Here is a 20104-nt window from a genome sequence, read left to right as displayed (position 1 = left end):
CCAGGGCTTATCTTCAGATTCTAGAATCAGATCCATAAACCAAGACATTATAAATCAACTTAATCAACCAAAGTACATAAATCCAGACTGTCAATCGACCACATAAATCCAGACATCACAAGGTAATGTAAATTCATATGCGACCAAGACAACATTAATCCAGGTTATCATCAAGACCATGTAAATCTAGACTATCCCTAAAGCTGTAAATCTAGATTCTATAAATCAACACAGTGTAACAGTGCAATAGTTGTAGGGGATTCAATTGTAAGGGGAATAGACATGGCGTTTCTGTGGCCGCAAACGAGACTCCAGAATGGTATGATGGTATGTTGCCTCCCTGGTGCTCGGGTCAAGGATGTCTCGGAACGGGTACAGGACATTCTGGAGGGGGAGGGTGAACAGCTAATGGTCGTGGTACACATCGGTACAAACAACATAGGTAAAAAAAAGCGATGAGGTCCTAAAGGCAGAATACAGGGAGCTAGGAAGGAAGTTAAGAAATCGGACCTCAATAGTAGTGATCTCAGGATTACTACCAGTGCCACGTGCTAGTCAGAGTAGAAATGACAGCATATATAGGATGAATACTTGGCTGAAGAGATGGTGTCAGGGAGAGGGTTTCAGATTCCTGGGGCAATAGGACCGGTTCTGGAGGAGGTGGGACCTGTACAAACTGGACAGGTTACACCTAGGCAGGACTGGAACTGGTGTCCTAGGGGGGCTATTTGCTAGAGCGGTTGGAGAGGGTTTAAACTAAAATGCCTGGGGAATGGGAACCTATGCAAGGAGTCAGAGAAAGAAGGAGCAAGGACAAATGCAAAAGGTAGAAAAGTGAATAAGAAAAATGATAGATGGAGAAACAAGGGCAAATCTCAAACAGGGCAGGAGAGAAAAATATTGGGAGCAAGACAAGCATTGTGAAAAAGACAAACTTAAAGGCTCTGTGCCTTAATGCACGGAGCATTTGCAATAAAGTGGATGAACTAACTGCGCAGATAGATATAAATGGGTATGATATAATTGGGATTACGGAGACATGGCTGCAGGGTGAACAGGGATGGGAACTGAATGTCCCAGGGTTCTCAGTACTTAGGAAGGACAGGCATAAAAGAAAAGGTGGTGGCGTGGCACTGCTGGTTAAAGAGGAAATTAACACAATAGTGAGAACGGATATTAGCTCTGACAATGTGGAATCTGTATGGGTAGAGTTGAAAAATACCAAGGGACAAAAAACATGAGTGGGTGTCATATATAGACTCCCAAACTGCACTGGTGAAGTTGGGAATGGCATTAAACAAGAAATTAGTGATGCATGTAACAAGGGCATAATCTTCACATAGATTGGGCAAATCAAATTAGCCACAATGCCGTAGAGGAGGAATTCCTGGCGTGTATACGGGATGGTTTTCTTGACCAATATGTGGAGGAACCAACTAGAGAGCAGGCCATCTTAGACTGGGTACTGTGCAATGAGAAGGGAATTATTGCCAATCTGGCTGTACGAGACCCCTTGGGGATGAGCGACCATAACATGATAGAATTTTTTATCAAGATGGAGAGTGAAGTAGTTGATTCGGAGACTAGGGTGCTGAATCTTAATAAAGGGAACTATGAGGATATGAGGCATGAGTTGGCCTTGATAGATTGGGGAGAGTTACTTAAAGGGATGACAGTGGATAGACAATGGCAAACATTCAAGGAACGCATGGAGGAACTACAGCAACTGTTCATTCCTGTCTGGCACAAAAGCAAAGTGGGTAAGAGGGCCAATACATGGCTTACAAAGGAAATTAGGAATAGTATCCGATCCAAGGAAGAAGCATACAGATTGGCCAAGAAAAATAATAGGTCTGAGGATTGGGAACAGTTTAGAATTCAGCAAAGAAGGACAAAGGGATTGATTAAGATGGGGAAAGTACAATACGAAAGGAAGCTTGCAAGGAACATAAAGACTGACACTAAGAGTTTCTACAGATATGTGAAGAGAAAGTGATTGGTAAAGAGAAATGTAGGCCCACTGCAGACAGAAACAGGGGAATGCATAATAAGGGACAAGGAAATGGCTCAGCAATTAAATACATACTTTGGTTCTGTCTTCATAAATGAGGACACAAATCAGATCCCAGAAATGTTGGAGAATGAAAGGTTTAGTGAGAGGGAAGAACTGAGGGAGATCAACATTCGTAGAGAAATGGTGCTGGGAAAACTGATGGGATTGAAGGCGGATAAATCCCCAGGGCCTGAGAATCTGCATCCCAGAGTGCTTAAGGAGGTGGCTCTGGAAATAGTGGATGCATTGGTGGTCGATTGGGGGAAATGTATTGAGGTAAGAAAACTGGTTGGCAGAGAGGAAACAAAGAGTTGGGATTAATGGGTCCGTTTCAAATTGGCAGGCTGTAACCAGTGGGGTACCACAGGATCGATGCTGGGATCCATGCTATTCACAATATATATTAATGATTTGGATGAGGGAACAAAATGTAACATCTCAAAGTTTGCAGTGATACCAAATTAGGTGGGAGGGTGAATTATGACAAGGATGCAGGGATCCTGCAGCAAGATCTGGACAGGTTGGGCGAGTGGGCAAACCAATGGCAGATGCAGTATAATTTGGATACGTGTGAGGTTATTCATTTTGGAAGCAAAAACAGGAAGGCAGATTACTCCCTGAATGGTTGTAAATTGGGAGAGGGGATCGTGCAGCAGGACCTGGGTGTCCTTGTGCACCAGTCGCTGAAGGTATGTATGCAGGTGCAGCAGGTGGTAAAGAAGGCTAATTGTATGTTGGCCTTCATTGCAAGAGGTTTCGAGTATAGAAGCAGAGATGTGTTGCTGCAATTATACAGTGCCGTGATGAGGCCACACCTGGAGTACTGTGTGCAGTTTTTGTCTCCTTCTCTGAGGAAGGATGTTCTTGCTCTCGAGGGAGTGCTGCGAAGGTTTACCAGACTGATTCCAGGGATGGCGGCACTGTCATGAGGAGAGATTGACTAGGTTAATGAAGAAGGTTATCTAGGATTGCAACGGGATCTTGATCAATTAGGCCAGTGGGCCGACGAATGGCAGATGGAGTTTAATTTAGATAAATGTGAGGTGATGCATTTTGGCAGATCGAATCAGGCCAGGACCTACTCAGTTAATGGTATGGCGTTGGGGAGAGTTATAGAACAAAGAGATCTAGGAGTACAGGTTCATAGCTCCTTGAAGGTGGAGTCGCAGGTGGACAGGGTGGTGAAGAAGGCATTCGGCATGCTTGGTTTCATTGGTCAGAACATTGAATATAGGAGTTGGGACGTCTTGTTGAAGTTGTACAAGACATTGGTACGGCCACACTTGGAATACTGTGTGCAGTTCTGGTCACCCTATTATAGAAAGGATATTATTAAACTAGAAAGAGTGCAGAAAAGATTTACTAGGATGTTGCCGGGACTTGATGGTTTGAGTTATAAGGAGAGGCTGGATAGACTGGGACTTTTTTCCCTGGAGCGTAGGAGGCTTAGGGGTGATCTTATAGAGGTCTATAAAATAATGAGGGGCATAGATAAGGTAGATAGTCAACATCTTTTCCCAAAGGTAGGGGAGTCTAAAACTAGAGGGCATAGGTTTAAGGTGAGAGGGGAGAGATTCAGAAGGGCCCAGAGGGGCAATTTCTTCACTCAGAGGGTAGTGAGTGTCTGGAATGGGCTGCCAGAGGTAGTAGTAGAAGCGGGTACAATTGTGTCTTTCAAAAAGCATTTAGATGGTTACATGGGTAAGATGGGTATAGAGGGTTATGGGCCAAGTGCGGGCAACTGGGACTAGCTTAATGGTAAAAAACTGGGTGGCATGGACTGGTTGGGCCGAAGGGCCTGTTTCCATGCTGTAAACTTCTATGATTCTATGATTCTATGATTCTAGGTTGGGATTGTTCTCGCTGGAGTTCAGAAGAGTGAGGGGGGATCTCATAGAGACTTATAAAATTCTAACAGGACTAGACAGGGTCGATGCAGGGAAGATGTTACCAATGATAGGTGTGTCCAGAACCTGAGCCTGAGGATTCAGGGTAAACCATTTCGGACAGAGATAGGGAGACACTTCTTCTCCCAAAGAGTGGTGAGCCTGTGGAATTCATTACCACAGGAAGTAGTTGATGCTAAAACTTTGAATATATTCAAGAGGCAGCTGGATATAGCACTTTGGGAGAATGGGATCAAAGGCTAGGGGGAGAAAGCAGGATTAGACTATTGAATTGGATGATTAGCCATGATCGTGATGAATGGTGGAAAAGGCTCGAAGGGCCAAAAGCCCTCCTCCTGCTCCTATCTTCTATGTATCTATTAACACTTTTACCAATATTGTGTAAATCAATTCCCAAAACTCCATCTTCTGCTTAGGCAGAATTTGTAAAGAGAAATGTTAAGTTGGGATGTCTTGGATGTGATAGTCTGATATATGAAACATTATACCTGTATATTTTCTCTGCAGAGATTGGATTCCCAGCATTGTTATTTCTCCTTTTCATTTTATTAATTTCCTCTTCCTAGCTTTCAGAGCAGCATACTCCAAAACCTTATCCAGGGTTCTGAGGCCAGCATTCACTGTGTCTCATCTCTTACACCTTCAATATCATCTCCTACCTCATTCCCCTCACCTTCACTCATCTCCTAAAAGCCTAATCCTTCAACTTCATCTTCACTCATACCCTCTCCTTACCCATCTCCTCTAACTCTTCAAACTCATCTGACTCTTCTCCTCAAAATCTACATCTTCAATATTATCTTCATCCATCTTTTAAAACCCTGGCGCTTTCACCTCAATTTACGCACTTCCTCAAAATCCACCTCATCTTCTGGTACCTTCCTAACTCTTCACCCTCACCTTTAATCACCTACCTCTTCCTACTTATGCTAGTTTACCTTCTCAACACCTACCTCGTGACCTTCATCACTGTAAGTATCACAAAGCCCTTTACCTTCAAACTCCTTTGATAGTTGTTCCATTACACCCTCAGTCACTACCTCTAGGCCATCCACCTCATCTTCAGGCATCTTTCCAGGCTCCTCTGACAGATGTTCATTCTACAATTTTCCTCTTCCGTCTACTACATCTAGGCACATTTTCTTGTGTTGAAACTGTTCTTGTTAATTACAACAACATTATTTTTGTGACAGCCTCTGTTTCATTTTATTTTTCCTAAAGCTGTGGTACCATCTCAGAACATTACAGCGGTTTGATGGCGAACAAACTCTGCGTGTTTCTGTAACCCTTGATAGTGTAAGTATCCAATATGTTTCAGCTGGAATCTGGTGCAGCATTTTCAAGATCAGAGGGAAGATAGCCCTGACAGAGTTTCCGCCGCCAATAATGGCAGTTATTGCCATTGAGAGGGATGCAGCACTGGTTTGGATGCTGTCCTTTCACCAATGTGATCTGAGTTCACATCCAACCCAAAATATTGGGAAAAGCATCTCCTCTGCTGGCTGGTTGCAAATAACAAACTCAGAATGAGTTTGGACAATTGTGCAACACTAATCCAACTTCTAATGAGTGTGGAAACAATAAATTGGCCTTCATTTACCACCATAGCAACCATGGGCGCAATTCAGCAGGAAAATTTGAAAGTGTCATTTTGGCTGAGTTTGGCAGGGTTTTTTGCATGACCCTCAGCTGGGTCAGCAATGCTGCCTGGGAGGCAATGGCAGCTGCAGTGAGTGTGGGCAGCATGTCCAGGAGAACCGCCATCCAATGTCGGAAGAAGTCAAACAATCTCCAATGAGCTGCATGGGTAAGTTACCACCTCTCCACTGGCATCAGTTGAGCCTACCACACATCCATTGCCTAAATGCACCTCCCCCCAATCGACTGGCTGACACCTCAGACCCACCCAACATTTGACCTTCAAGCTTGTTCCTCAGAACCCCCTAGAATGCACCACTGTCAGCCTTTCTTGTCTCGGTGCGGAGCCCTCACATGCCACCTGCTATAGACCCACCTGATCTATCAAGTGTGTGGCTCACAATGTCCTCTCTTTGTCCCTGCAGGAGAAAATCGCTCATAATAAGAGGGACAGGGCAAAGAAAGGGGCATGAGTCCCAGAGATTTGAGTCCTCCCCCAATGAGTAATGGGCCCTAAAGTTCACGGGGAATGCCTGATGAGAGAGCAATTACCAACAGCGAGGACAGTGCCAGAGAGGTGAGGATCCACTGTCCCTTCATACAGATGACCTGCCTCAAGTGAGTTGTTTATGTCCCAGACACCTATCCTTCCCTCTCAAGGCCACACATCCATTGTCTTGCAGGGTCACCATTTGATGAGGCCAGGCCATCCAGTGTCCTAACCCCCCACCACCCAAGAGAATACGTCAGAGGAGATCAGCGCGATGTGTCACAGCTGTCCCCGCACCTTCCACCAGCGCAGACACACACCTCAGTGGCGACATTAGTGGACAAGCTTCGGGCGCACTATCTGGTCAGCACCACACAGCTGTTGATGCACATCAGGTGGAGGCAGGAACATCCAAGTGAGATAGCAGTCGGACACATCTGGGTCCCAGCCAGATGTCAAGCCTCTGGACATGGTTCTCCCAGAGCTGATGCAGATGAAAGGCCAGAGCCGTGAGATTCAGGAGAGAGCATCAGTGAGATTCCAGTGACTGCAAGGCTGATTGCAGGAGTCCCAAAGCCTTCTGGCGCAGGAGATGGTGTGGGCAACGCATGGCACCCAGGCCACCATAGCTGGGGTGACGACCGCAGTAGAAAACTTGGAGCACGACGTCCGTGTCTTGAGTGGTGGTGTCCAAGGCTAGGTTCAGTCTGTGATGACCATGGCTGAGGGACATGTCCTAGGCACAGGTGGGCATTGCCGAGACACTTGAGAGCATGGCCCCGTCACTGAGGAGCATCGCTGAGGGCCATCAGCACCATGGTTCAGACAATGGGGAGCCTCCAGGACTGGCAGAGCCACATAACTCAGATGCTTCTAGAGCTCACTCCAGCTGCTCCTCCATCCCTTGGGGTTACCCTTGACGCTACAGGCACTCACAGGGATGAAGAAGCGCTAGAGCCCAACCCGGGGACTGCCACCAAGGAGACTATGCCGATCTCCAGTTCTTCTGAATCACTCCCTCCTGACATAGGTGCATCTGAAGGACAGCGGGCAGAACAGGGTGGCATGGCGACACCTGTGACACCGGTAAGTCAGCCTGGGCCCTCTGGCTCCAGGTCCTCCAGAGGATGCCCATCAAGGGCATCAAAGGCTACAGGATACGGAAAGCAGCAGGTTGCCTCCACATCTGATGTACTTTGGGGCACACCAAGTACAGCACTAGACCACAGAGGATCAAGATGAGCGCGAAGAACTGAATGGGCACTGGTGAGGTCACTATCTGTAGCTAGGGGAAATGGAAATCTGTTACATTAAAATGTTCACTGTTAAATCTTGTCATATCTGATACTCGTAAAGCCTCTGCCATGTTAATCTTTACAGTGGGCCTGCTACCACTTCCATCCCCTAATTCCCCCCATCCCCCTCAACACAGTGGTCCAAGATCAAGAGCCCAATGCAGACTCAGTCATGAGGATGGTGTGAGCATATTGTCAGCAGAAAGACAGGTGTAAGACATATTCTGAGGAGCACCTGAGCTTTCCTCACAGCGAGTGACCATTACTCTCCGACCTTGTATAGTGACCTGTGCCAACACAGGCCCATCACCTTAGAGTGATGTTCCACAAACCTTTAGGGAGGGGAACAGGGTGGTTGGGGATGGGGCGGTGTGATGCGAGGGAGGGGATTGGGGAGCTTGGGGGGGGGAATTGGGTGGGGGAGTATGTGGTGGGGAGAAAGAGGGGGGTGCAGAGCTGACAGACTTAGCCTCGTCCTACAAGAATATGAAGACCATGAGGGCCTTCTTATTCCTCCTGGCATGTTGTATCTTATCCACAACCTGTCCTCAATCCTCCAGCTCCTCCTCCCGGTTGTCCTCCAGCCGCTCCTGGTCCACCTACTCCTCCAGCATTTTGCCCCGCTGCTGTGCCAGATTATGAGTGCAGACCACCACAATGCGGGAGACCCTCTGGGGGTGTGTACCGCAGGGCATCAACAGACCAGTCCAGGCATCGGAACCGCATTTTGAGCAACCCAATGCACTGCTCAATGACATCATGGGTGGCAATGTGGGCCTCATTGTACCAGGTTTCAGTCTAGATCCTTGGCAGGTATCCCTTGTCCCCCATGAATCAACCCATCATCCTGGATTGGTCCTCAAATACACTGGGGATCTCTGAATGGGCCAGGATGTAGCTGTCATGCACGCTCCCAGGGTAGCAGGCACAAACATGTATGATTCTAAGGTGGTGGTCGCACACAATCTGAACATTGAGGGAATGGAACCCTCTCCTGTTAATATGGGCACTCCCTGATGTCCCGGTTCTCGCAGGGCGAGATGCGAGATCAACCCCTTGACCTGGGGCAACCCAGAGATCAACCCCTGGACCTGAGGTCTGGCGACATCTGCAGCCCAGGCATCTTAGTGGAATCGGATACCGGTGCGGCTGTCTCTGTGGTTCTCCGCAGCACTTTTGACTGTATCTGCCTTGGGGTGAGTGAATTGACCTTAACCAATTCACAGGCCTGCCTTGCTACCTAAAACAGAGAATGCCTGCCTTTAATGAGCTCCACTCTCGCCCCTGTGACCTTATTGTAGTGAGAAGGGATGGGCCCAGTCTGCTAGGCCGTGACTGGTTGCACCGGTTACACCTCGACTGCCTACAAATTCTCTGAGTCGAGACTGGAGGGTTGCATGCGATATTGAACAAATTCCCTAATGTTTTTGGACCGGGTTTGGAAAAGATAAAGGGGGCTGTGACAAAGATCCAGGTCGATCAGCAGGCTGAGCCTAATTTTTTCCATGCCAGACTGATCCCCTACGCCATTGTTGGGAAAGTGGAGGCTGAATTGCAGCAGTTAGAGGACCTCGGGATCATCCGGCCAGTTCATTTCACCAATGGCCTCCATCCTGTGGCTGACGAGGTGCAAGCTATCCAGTTAGCCTCGGCACTGGAGAATGTGACAGAACTTTTCTCATTTCTGGCTGCTTTATGCTGAACTTGGCTACCATCCTGGGCCCCTTCATTGGTTGTTGCAGAAAGACAGGTCTTGAACATGGGCAAAGACCAGGATGCTGATTTTCGGCACATGAAGCGACCACTGGCTCCTTCTAAGGTCCTCACACATTTTGACGCCACCATCTTCGGACTCGGTTAGGTGTGATGCTCCCCGGTATCGGCGCCAAAGTGCACTGCTGACAAGCAACTATCCTAGCCTGCGATGCGTGATCATATGGCATCGGTGCTATACTTTCCCACCGCATGGGCGACGGCCTGGATTGTCCTGCTGCTTATGCCTCCAGGGCGTTGAATTCTGCGGGGCGCAACTATACGTGAATTGAAAAAGGACTGGTGGTCACCTTCAGCGTCAAGTGGTTCCATCAGTACGTGTATGGCCACCATTTTCATGTCATTACTCATCGCAAACCGTTGCTTGCCTTATTCTGGGAAGATGCAGTTCCGCCGGATGCTTTGGCCTGCATTCAATGATAGGCTCTCCTTTTGACAGCTTATCAGTATTCATTCAAATGCAGACCCTACTCATCTATAGCAGATGCGGATGCATTAAGTCGTCTCCTTTACTCGCTGTGTCCGTCGACTCACCCATGGCAGACGAATGCGTGACTGTCTTCAACGTTATGGACACTCTGCCTCTGACGGCTGCCTGTATCCGGGACTGGAAGCAGTAGGATCTGATCCTTGCAAAGGTACACCATCTAGTTTTGGCCGGTGGCCCATGGCAACAGCTTTCCATTGAACTCAAAGCATTTTTGACGAAGATATTGGGGCTGACTGTTGAGGACGGTGTTGACCTGTGGGGCACTAGAGTCAACATTCCCAAAATGGACCAATCGCTCGTTTTGAAGGACTTGGATGCTGCGCATCCAGGGATTTCCACGTTGAAGATGCTACATCTGGTGTCCCGGCATTGGTACCAACATCGCCCAGCGCTGCTGTGTGTGTCAGGCCAACCAAATGTTTCCCGTAGCTGCGCCTCTTCACCCATGGGATTGGCCAGGGCGTTCTTGAGCCCGCATTCATGCGGATTTTGCCGGGCTCGATGTTTCTCATCTTACTGGATGCAATTCAAAGTGGCTGGAGGTTCACGAGATAGTGTCTATCGCTTCCCACGCCTCCATCGACCAGTTACATGCATCTTTCGCCATGTATGGATTGTCGGAGGTCTTGGTAACAGAAAATGTGGCCTCATTTATCCATGAGGAGTTTGTTGCCTTCGTCCAGATGAATGGCATCCTCCATGTCCGCACAACACCCTATCATCCAGCTTCGAATGGCCTGGCGATTGCGCTGAGCGGATGGTGAAGCGGGCTTAAAAAAAGCAGACTACTGGTTCAATGGACACCAGGCTGGCTTGTTTTCTCTTCTCGTATCACAACAATCCTCATGCTGTTATGAGGGTTGCTCCAGCCGAACTGTTGATGGATTGCCATCTTTGGACTCGGTTGGGTTTGATGCTCCCTGGCATCGGCGCCAAAGTGCACTGCTCACAAGATAAACAAGGGTGTTGCCCCGATGGCCGCCGTCCCATACGCGGTTTTGCAGCTGACCAAGAGATCTGTGCCCGCAACTTCGGTGAGGTTCCTCGTTGGCTTCCAGGGGTCATCATTCATCAGACTGGTCCCGTTTCGTACCAAGTCTGTGTGCGAGACCGACTCATGAAGCGTCATCTCAGTCGCCTTCTGCCCGGGCATCTGCTTCTCCTTCCGCTCCTCGTCGTTCATCGTCTATCCTCCGACCGGCCGCATTGCCTCGGGGGACCTTAACCCAGTGTTCCGCCGCAGTTCAGGCCTATGCATCCGGCCCATCTTCATCTCCAAGGGATAACGAGATGCCCGCTATGTGGTCGTCAGATTCCGATAGGGAAACCCCGACTTCTGAGATCTCCTCCAACGTCGTTGTCCATCCACCACCAAGTGGTTCCCCAATGTGGCGATCCAACCACAAACGTCGGTGGATCGGCGCAGCATGGAAGTCCACAAACTGGCTACTCCAGTTTCTCTGCTGAGAGGTGATGTGCCCTGGCCGAAGCACCTGCGTATTCTTCGTTATCCTCACCTGTCCCTGAGGGGGTCTTCGGACTTGATGGTGGGGGAGTAGGGTGTGTAGTAACCCACATGAGACACACGTGGCAAGCTTACAAATTTTCCCCATGTGGCTCTAGGAGTATGAACTCCTCCGCTAACTACGGGGTGGCGATACATTGTATATAAAGTCGGCCAGATTGTAATGACCGACAGAGAGAAAGGACCGGCGACTTGTGTCCACACTACTGTGTTAATGAATAAATTCTGCTTGTTACTCGACTGACTCCTTTTTTCAGTTACTAAATATAGCCACCTTCAGTAGTTTATTTGTGGGTGCCACTGATCTCTTGCTGGAGTTATTATAAAATGACCGAGGTTGCCCTGTTCGAATCTTAACGTGGCTCGTCCACGTCAGTCATTCTCCTGAGATGTGCTACGCAGTGAAAATGATGGAAAACCTACCCTACTAAGCTAACGAGCGCGGATTCTCACTTTCAGGAGGTACTAGAATTCGGGCAACCAATCATATGGTTAGTGGTCTTAATGACCTACCCAAATAGCACATCGTTTGACTGTGTTGCTGATTTTATTACAAATTATAATTACATTTAACAATAACTGATAATTAATTTAACTGTATTTAGCAGTAACCAATAACTAATTAACATTGTACTTAATTCCAAACAATTAAGATAGACATTTTAACAATTTGAACTACAACCCATTGCATCCAAAAAAAAAGTGATGCACCATACCAACTGGCTGGGGATCTGTTGACTTTAAATAGTCATTACCACATCGTTGATGGTCTATCGACGCACACAGTTCCTGCCTCTTACTGGTCTCCAAGGATTTGTAAAGTCTAACAGTTAGAGACAGGATGAGTCTCGAGCCAAGCTGGACGAATTTCTTATACCAGTGCACTCCCAGGAATTGCATCAGGTTGTTGTTCACCTTCAGCCACATCCCTCGAGCTCTTACGACAAAACCGAAGAATTTGACTTTGGAGCCTCCCATCAAGTGGACGATCTCTTCACAAAGGCGTTGCTTTTCCACCCATGCTTTTTCTTTTTTTTGTAAATTCAAAGTGCCCAATTCCTTTTTTTCCCATTAAGGGGCAATTTAGCATGGCCAGTCCACCTACCTGCACATCTTTGGGTTTTGGGGGTAAAACCCACACAGACACCGGGAGAATGTGCAAACTCCACACAAACAATGACCTGGTGCCGGGATCGAATCCGTGACCTCGGTGCCATGAAGCAGCAGTGCTAACCACTGCGCCACCATGCCACACCCACCCATGCTTTTTCTAAGGCGTGATTCATATCCTCCCAGCGGATTGCTACATCAACTACAGCTACTGCCTTCCCTTTAACGAGGATCAGGTCTGGTTTCCATAAACCTCCCTTCTGATCTATGAGTCTTGGCTCAAGATAAGACTTCCATCTAAATTTGGCGCTGAAATTTTGAAGTTGGTCTCGAATTTTGTTATGTCTCTTTATACAGGCATTCTTTACGAATGAACATGCCCCAGAAATATGGGATAACATCTTGGACAAATGTGAGGTAATGCATTTTGGAAGGTCTAACGCAGGTGGGAAATATACAGTGAATGGTAGAACTCTTAAGACTATTGACAGGCAGAGGGATCTGGGTGTACAGGTCCACAGGTCACTGAAAATGGCAATGCAGGTGGAGAAGGTAGTCAAGAAGACATATGCATGCTTGCCTTTATTGGCTGGGGCATTGGATATAAAAATTGGCAAGTCATGCTGCAGCTGTATAGAACCTTAGTTAGGCCACACTTGGAATATAGTGTTAAATTCTGGTTGCCATACTACCAGAAGGATGTGGAGGCTTTGCAGAAGGTGCAGAGGAAGTTCACCAGGATGTTGCCTGGTATGGAGGGCATTAGCTATGAGAAGAGGTTGAATAAACTCGGTTTATTCTCACTGGAACGACAGAGGTTGAGGGGAGACCTGATAGAAGTTTACAAAATTATGAGGGGCATGGTCAGAGTGGATAGTCAGAAGCCTTTTCCCAGGGTGGAAGGGTCAATTACTAGGGGACATACGTTTAAGGTGCGAGGGGCAAAGTTTAAAGGAGATGTACGAGGTAAGTTTTTTATACAGAGGGTAGTGGGTGCCTGGAACTCACTGCCAGAAGAGGTGGTGGAAGCAGGAACGATAGTGACGTAAAAGGGACGTCTTGACAAATACATGAATAGGATGGGAATAGAGGCATACGGACCCCAGAAGTGTAGAAGATTTTGGTTTAGATGGGCAGCATGTTCAGTGCAGGCTTGGAGGGCCAAACGGCCTGACCCAGTGCTGTACTTTTCTTTGTCCTTTGTTCCATCTTCTCATAAGAGTTCACCAGGAGTGCGATGTCATCTGAGAATGCTGGTGCTGCACAGTTGATGTCTTGTCCATTCACCGGCAGTCGAACCCCCAAACCTGCATCCTGTAGAGAGCATATCAATGGATCCAATGTGATATTGAATAGGATTAGTGTTAATGGGTTCCCCTGCTTAACACCTCTCCGAATGTGGATTTGTCCTGTTTGACCAGTTTTACACTCTATGGCTGTAGATGTATCAGTATAAAAGTCTTCAATTAATGAAATGAAAGACTTCGGCAATCCTACGCGCTGTAGAGCCTTGATGATGCATTACATGCCCTTCGGAATCGAATGCCTTAGCCAAATCCACAAAGCTCTTCTTTATTTCTTTTGGCCCATTTCATAATATTCTTCAAGATCACGATATTTTCATTACAACCAGGGGTAGCTCTGAGGAACCCCTTCGGTCTGGGGTTAATTCCCATAGCCTCATTCAACCTCTTCGCCACGATCTTTGTATAGAGCCTCAATAAAACGGCACCAATTGTTATGGGTCGACAGTTATCAATGTTCTTTAACATTTCGGCATCCTCAGTCTTAGGGAGCAAAATAGTACGGCTCTTCTTCAGAACCAAAGGTATCAAGCCAAAGGTTTCAACCACAAGGCTAGTAACCAGGGTAATCTATCCTCATGCTCTGCCTGGATATCCAAGATATCTTCCACCTTCATTCCATCCGGCCCTGCTGCTATGTTCTTATCCATAGACCTATGGGCTCCTTCTATCTCTTTCCCTGTGATTGGCTCACTTAATAGGGCGTACTGCCTGCTCCCCTTGTATCTGGCAAATCGGATGAGGTTCGTCACATTATTCGGCAGCGAAGGTTTCCCTCTGAAACTCTTCTCAAGCTCAGTCTTACCGAGAGGGCACTTCAAGGTGGATGGGGCACCCATGATTTGCCTGGCTAACTTTTTTCTGTCTTTAGTGAAAAGTGTCTGGATCTCTCTAAACCTTGGGCTAGATTTTCCAAAAATGGGGCTATATCTCCACGCCAGCGTTTACATTCTTGACTTCCCTTGAAAAAGTCAAGAGTCATTCTCCTACCTGCAGGGGGCTAGCAGGGCCCCAACAGGCCCCCGGGGAGCAGCTCGAAGCTCTGGCTCCAGAAACGACCCCCGAACATCCGGTCAGGAGTCCGCACATGCGCACGGTGGCGGCCTGCGGCGGCTGCCCCGTGCGACATGGCGGACTCGGACCGCAGAGCAACCTCAAAAGGTAGGCCCCTCCCGAGATGGTGCGCACCCGCGGATCCAAGGCGCCCGATCGCCGCCCCGGCCGCCCTTGAGGTCCCCCCCCCCGGTGCTTGATCCCCCTGCCCCCCACCAGGGCGGCCGCGAACGGAGTCCGCAGCCGCCACCCGATGTTCCCGACAGGCAAAACGTGGTTAGAACCACGCCGTCGGGAACTCGGCCAGTTTTGCCGGAGAATCGCTGGGGGAGGCCTCTGTCAATTGTCCCCCACCTGCGTCACGTAATCCGCGCGCGAGCTATTCTCTGGGGACCGGAGAATCGCGGGAGTGGCGCCGGCCACGATTCTCCGCCCCTGCGGCAAACGCGATTTCGGCGAAGTGCTGCAGAGAATCCAGCCCCAGGTCTTTTTAGAGGATAGGCGCTTCTTATATTTTAAAAATATATATATTTTTATTTCAGTTTGCGTTTTTATACTGTACAAGAAGTGGATGAAACGTTTATAATTTACAAGCTACACATTGTTCCTTTTCGGCACCTCCCCCGCTTCCCCACCTCCCCTTTTCTGCTGTCTCCAGGTCCTATTGTAAGCCCTTCACTTCACTGTAGTTTATTCTGGCGTTTGTTTAGGCGCTTCTTACATTGGGTATTTTTACTCCCTCCTTAAAACTGTGCTTTCTGCCTCTTGGCTTTGTGCTTCGTCTTCGCTGGCTGGCTCTCTCTTATAATCTCCAAAGTGATGCTTTCTACTCGACTAACACACTTGGTCTTTTCCTCCTGGCTACTTCTACCACCCAGTAATTTCTCCGCTATCCCAAGTTGTTCATCTAAGTTTCGGTGTTTGGGAAACTTGACTGGGGGATGTCTCTGAATGTGTCTTCTGGGGTTTCCTCCATCCTCAACTAGATCTTCCACACTAGCCTGTGCATCTTTTCCCGATTATCTTCATTAGCTTCTCTACTCGCTAATTTTTCTTCTGTCTTCAGCAAAACCCTCCTCTTATCGCTCACTTGTTTATTTGTCTTAGACGGGATATGCTCCGTTATCTTCTTATTTATGTCTTTCATTCCCTGATATTTCATAACCAGAGTTTTTAACAACTCTGTTTCTTCCTGTGTCCAAATTTTATCCTTCCTAACTGTCATCTTAGATTTTGCTATTTCAAGTATTTGTTTTTGATTCCACAGTTCAGGGTGGATGATTCGCTCATGTTGACTAAGGCCCCTTTTGGATGTGAAATACAAGCCACACAATTCACACTCCAATAACTCTACTTCACTAGGAGGTGGTTCCAACCCCTTGCATTTCCCCATAGCGATAAGCTATCGCATTGTATTCTCCAGTTTAGGCACAACTGAAGCATTTGATTTTAATCTGCTTCACCTGATGTTTCCTTTTCATGTGAATTCCCCCATGCTAGGGAGGAGGGTATCACACTTACACCAAAGCAAACAGTCTAGGGGGTACTGAATCACTATCATTTCCCTTGCGGTTATATTTTCGCTGGGCTCTAACAGCACAGGCGCTATGTACGTGACCGTACTTTCTGTCTCTTCGCCAGCACTTTTCTGCGTGAAGCTATCGATATTCATTCCTGCTTTAACACCACGGAACATCTGATTGTAAAAGCTGTGAGTTGTTATATTCAATGGGCTAACCTCTTCTTCCAACGGGGCTAACTCCACGACCTCCACATCTGTCCTGTCTTGCTCTTCTATCAGTCTCTTTGGTCTGGCTTCCTTCACTGATGGTTTCCAATAGGATACATAGTAGGCCTTAATTCTACCTCATCAGTTTGAGTCGAGGCGATCTTCACACCTAATCCTGATCTCTTAGGCCTGAAATAATTGTAGCCTTCACATTTTTCGCAACAGCCCACCACACTAGACACACTTGCGGGGACGTTTTTTAACCAGGTCTCTTCCCAACCCGCAGCACCGAATCCATAAGGGCTATCCATTTTTATACACCTAATGATCTACGTAAATCACCTATGGATTTGCAACAGTCGGATTAGCCATCCTCGCTATATGCAGGAAATCAAGCAACAGCAACAACCGAATTGTCCACTGTTTAAGACATCCAAATGCTGAGAGGAAGTTTCCAGGAGTACCACGTGGAGGTTCCGATCAGACACTGGTAAAAACTGTCAAACACCAGAGTCATAGTTACTCGACTGACTCCTTTTTCCAGTTACTGAAGATAGCCACTTTCAATAGTTTCTTTGGTGATGCCACTGGTCTCTTGCTGGAGTTACAAATGGCAAGTGATGGAAACTACTCCCTCAAACCCTCACGTCCAATATCATCAAGGTTGATCACGTCTCGATGTGATGATCGGATAAGTATAGATCTTAGATTAGGAGGTTCGCTGGAACAATGGAGTATCCTTGCAGTCAGTGAGTTATATATCTGGGGTGCCCAGGGCATCTCCTGCCTTTTTGTATTCCCAAACAGGAGACATTGGGCTGGATTCTCCGATTCTGGGGCTATGTCCCCACACTAGTGTGGGAATGGTGTGGAGTTTTATGGCAGAAAAGCTGGCGCAAAACGGCCACCGATTCCCCGTTTTGCCGGTGACTAGCAGGACGGCAGCGTAGAGCACCCGGCTCTAGTTGCCGATATGCCCCGGAGAATTGCCGAGTCCGTGGCCACGCATGCGCACAGTGGCGGCCTGCAGCGACCACGCCGTGCTACATGGCGGATGGAGCCTTCGGACCCGGCCCGCAAAATAGTGCCCGCGTTTGGCTGGCTCCCGCACCCCGGACCACCCGCGCCCCACAGTGCCCCCAGCCCCGACTAACGTCCCCCATGCCCGCAGATCGACCCTCCCCCCGACTGTGGTGGCGCTGGACAGAGTCCGCAGCCGCCACGCTGAGTTCCCGACGGATGAGACCATGAAAGACCCACGCCGTTGGGAACTCAGCCAGTCCAGGGCAGAGCATCAAGGGCGGGCCTCAGGCAATGTCCTGAGGCCGTCGATACGTGGTGCGGCATACTCTGCGAGTACGCCGTTTTGGAGGGGGTGGCGCATTGCAAAAGCGGCACTGCCCCCGATTTGGTCGGAAACTTGGATTTTCTGGATGTTCGCCGAACGCGATTTTGGCGTCGGCGACTGGAGAATCCAGCCCATTAAGTTAAACTGATCAACAGTCAATTTGTCAAGCTGGCCACTATGTCAGTATCTGTGTGTTTTGTGAGAAATAACCTCACTTCAGCATACATTGGCAGACATTCCGAGCAACCCCGTAGCTCATTCTGCAATCTCAGTTTGGGAATTGCAATGCGAGTAAATAAATGATCCAGCAGCTGCATTGATTGTTTGTTATCATAAAGTAGCCAATAAATTATTCTGGCGAGTTTGTTGCTGCATGTTGACTACATAGTCTCACTGATGAGTATTAGTGCATCATTTTGCAATTTTAGTCTTATATCATTAACACAATTTTTATGTACTATTTACAATTCAACGATATTGTTTTTGTTCTTTCCAGAATGTGGATGTCGCTGGCTAGGCCAGCATTTATTGCTTTCCTGAATGGCCCGTGAGAAGGTCGTGTTGAGTTGCCTTCTTGAACCACTGCAGTCCATGTGGTGTAGGTACACTCAAAGTGATGCTAGGAATGGTGTTCCAAGATTTTAATTCACTGACAGTGATGGAAAGACATGTATTCCCAAGTCAGGATTGTGTTTGGCTTGAAGGGGAACTTGCAAGTGTTGTTGTTCCCATACATGTACTTCCCTTGGCCTTCTAGGTTGTAGACGCCCTGGGTTTGGAAGGCTCTGTCAAAGGAGCTTTGGTGAGTTGCTGCATTACATCTTGTATATTTGACATACTGTTGCCATTGTTTGTTAGTGATAGAGGAAGTGAAAGTTGAAAGTGGTGGATGGGGTGCCAATCAAGCAGGTTGCTTTGTCCAGGATGGTGTAAAGCTTTGTGAGTGATGCTCGAGATGCATTCATCCAAGTGAAGAGTATTCCATCACACTCCTGATTCTGTCTTGTAGAGGGGCTGGTTTAGCACAGTGGGCTAAATAGCTGGCTTCAAATGCAGAACAATGCCAGCAGCACGGGTTCAATTCCCGTACCAGCCTCCCCGAACAGGCGCCAGAATGTGGCGACTAGGGGCTTTTCACAGTAACTTCATTGAAGCCTACTTGTGACAATACGTGATTATTATTATCATTAGATGGTAGACTTTGGGGAGACAGAAAGTGAATTATTTGTACATAATTTCCAGCCTCTGACCTGCTCTTGTAGTCACAGTATTTAAATGACTGGTTCGGCTCAGTTTCTGGTCAATAGGATGTTTATAGTGGGGAATTTAGCTACGGTAATGACATTGATTGTCAAGAGGAGATGGTTAGTCTCTCACCCTGGTGGTCCTTATCTGGCACTTGTGTGGCATGAATGTTACTTGCCATTTACCAATCAAAATCTGAAATCTTGTTGCATATGGACATGGACGACTTCTCTGTCTGAGGAGTCATGAATGGTACTGAACATTGTGCAATCATCAGCAAGCATCCTCACTTCTGACCTTATGATGGAGGGCAGGTCATTGATGAAGCGGCTGAAGTTGGTTAAATACATACAGTGCGCACTGAGAGCAGCTGGCACAGCGCATCATAGAATCTTACAGTACAAAGGAGACCATTCCATCTGCCTTACCCATTCTGACTCTTTTGAAAAGCTCTGCCCCAGATTTTTCCCCATAACTGTGTCATTTTAGTTCTCTTCAAGTATATGTCCAATTGTTTTTGGAAAGTTTCAATGAATCTGAATCCACCACTGTTAACCAGATTTTAACAGTCTTTAAAGACATTTGTGCGCAATATGTTATTCTGCCAAATATTTTAACTCTATCGTTCTCTGGTTATGAACTTGCCTTGCCAGAAGAAACAGTTCTAGCTCCATCAAAACCTGTCATAACTTTGAATACCTCTATTAGGCCTCCCTTCTCTGGTTGAAGGATAACAATCCATATTCTCCAATCTCTCCATATAACTGAAGACGCTCACCCCTGTCACCATCCTGGTAAACCTTCTCAAAGCCTTTCCCAAAGCCTTGACATTCTTCCAAAAGTATGATGCTTAGAATTGTACACAGTACCGCAGCTGAGGCCGAACCAGTGATTTATAAACTTTGGGATGACTTTTTTAGAAGCCAAGATTTTATAATTGCTTTCTCAACTTGTCCTACCATTTTGGAACATTGGTGCATATGCACCTCCCAGTTCCTCTGTTGTTGTAATTCCCTGACACTACAAGTAGAGTATCCAGATAGCCAGATTTCACATCTTGCCGGTTTTCAGAGAAAAAAAATCAAAACTTCAATTCAATTAATAGGAGATATATGAAATTTGGCCCATCTGGAGCGGATGGGGT

At 47.5% G+C, this 20104-nt stretch overlaps 1 protein-coding gene across 3 annotated transcripts in view; it reads left to right on the top strand.

Annotated features, from left to right (window-relative positions):
• LOC140398239 (neutral alpha-glucosidase C-like) overlaps positions 1-20104 on the top strand; it is a 352477-nt gene that overhangs the window by 272391 nt on the left and 59982 nt on the right. For 2 of the 3 annotated variants that reach the window (XM_072486683.1, XM_072486666.1), the window contains one exon: positions 5182-5256. The exons of the other annotated variant lie outside the window; for it this stretch is intronic. In XM_072486683.1, the coding sequence (XP_072342784.1) occupies positions 5182-5256 (75 nt within the window). The remainder of the gene's footprint in view (positions 1-5181; positions 5257-20104) is intronic. 3 annotated transcript variants of the gene reach the window in all.

Source organism: Scyliorhinus torazame, chromosome 2, assembly GCF_047496885.1.
Source record: "Scyliorhinus torazame isolate Kashiwa2021f chromosome 2, sScyTor2.1, whole genome shotgun sequence".
NCBI classification, from domain to species: Eukaryota; Metazoa; Chordata; class Chondrichthyes; order Carcharhiniformes; family Scyliorhinidae; genus Scyliorhinus; species Scyliorhinus torazame.
This window is presented reverse-complemented; position numbering and strand designations above follow the sequence as displayed.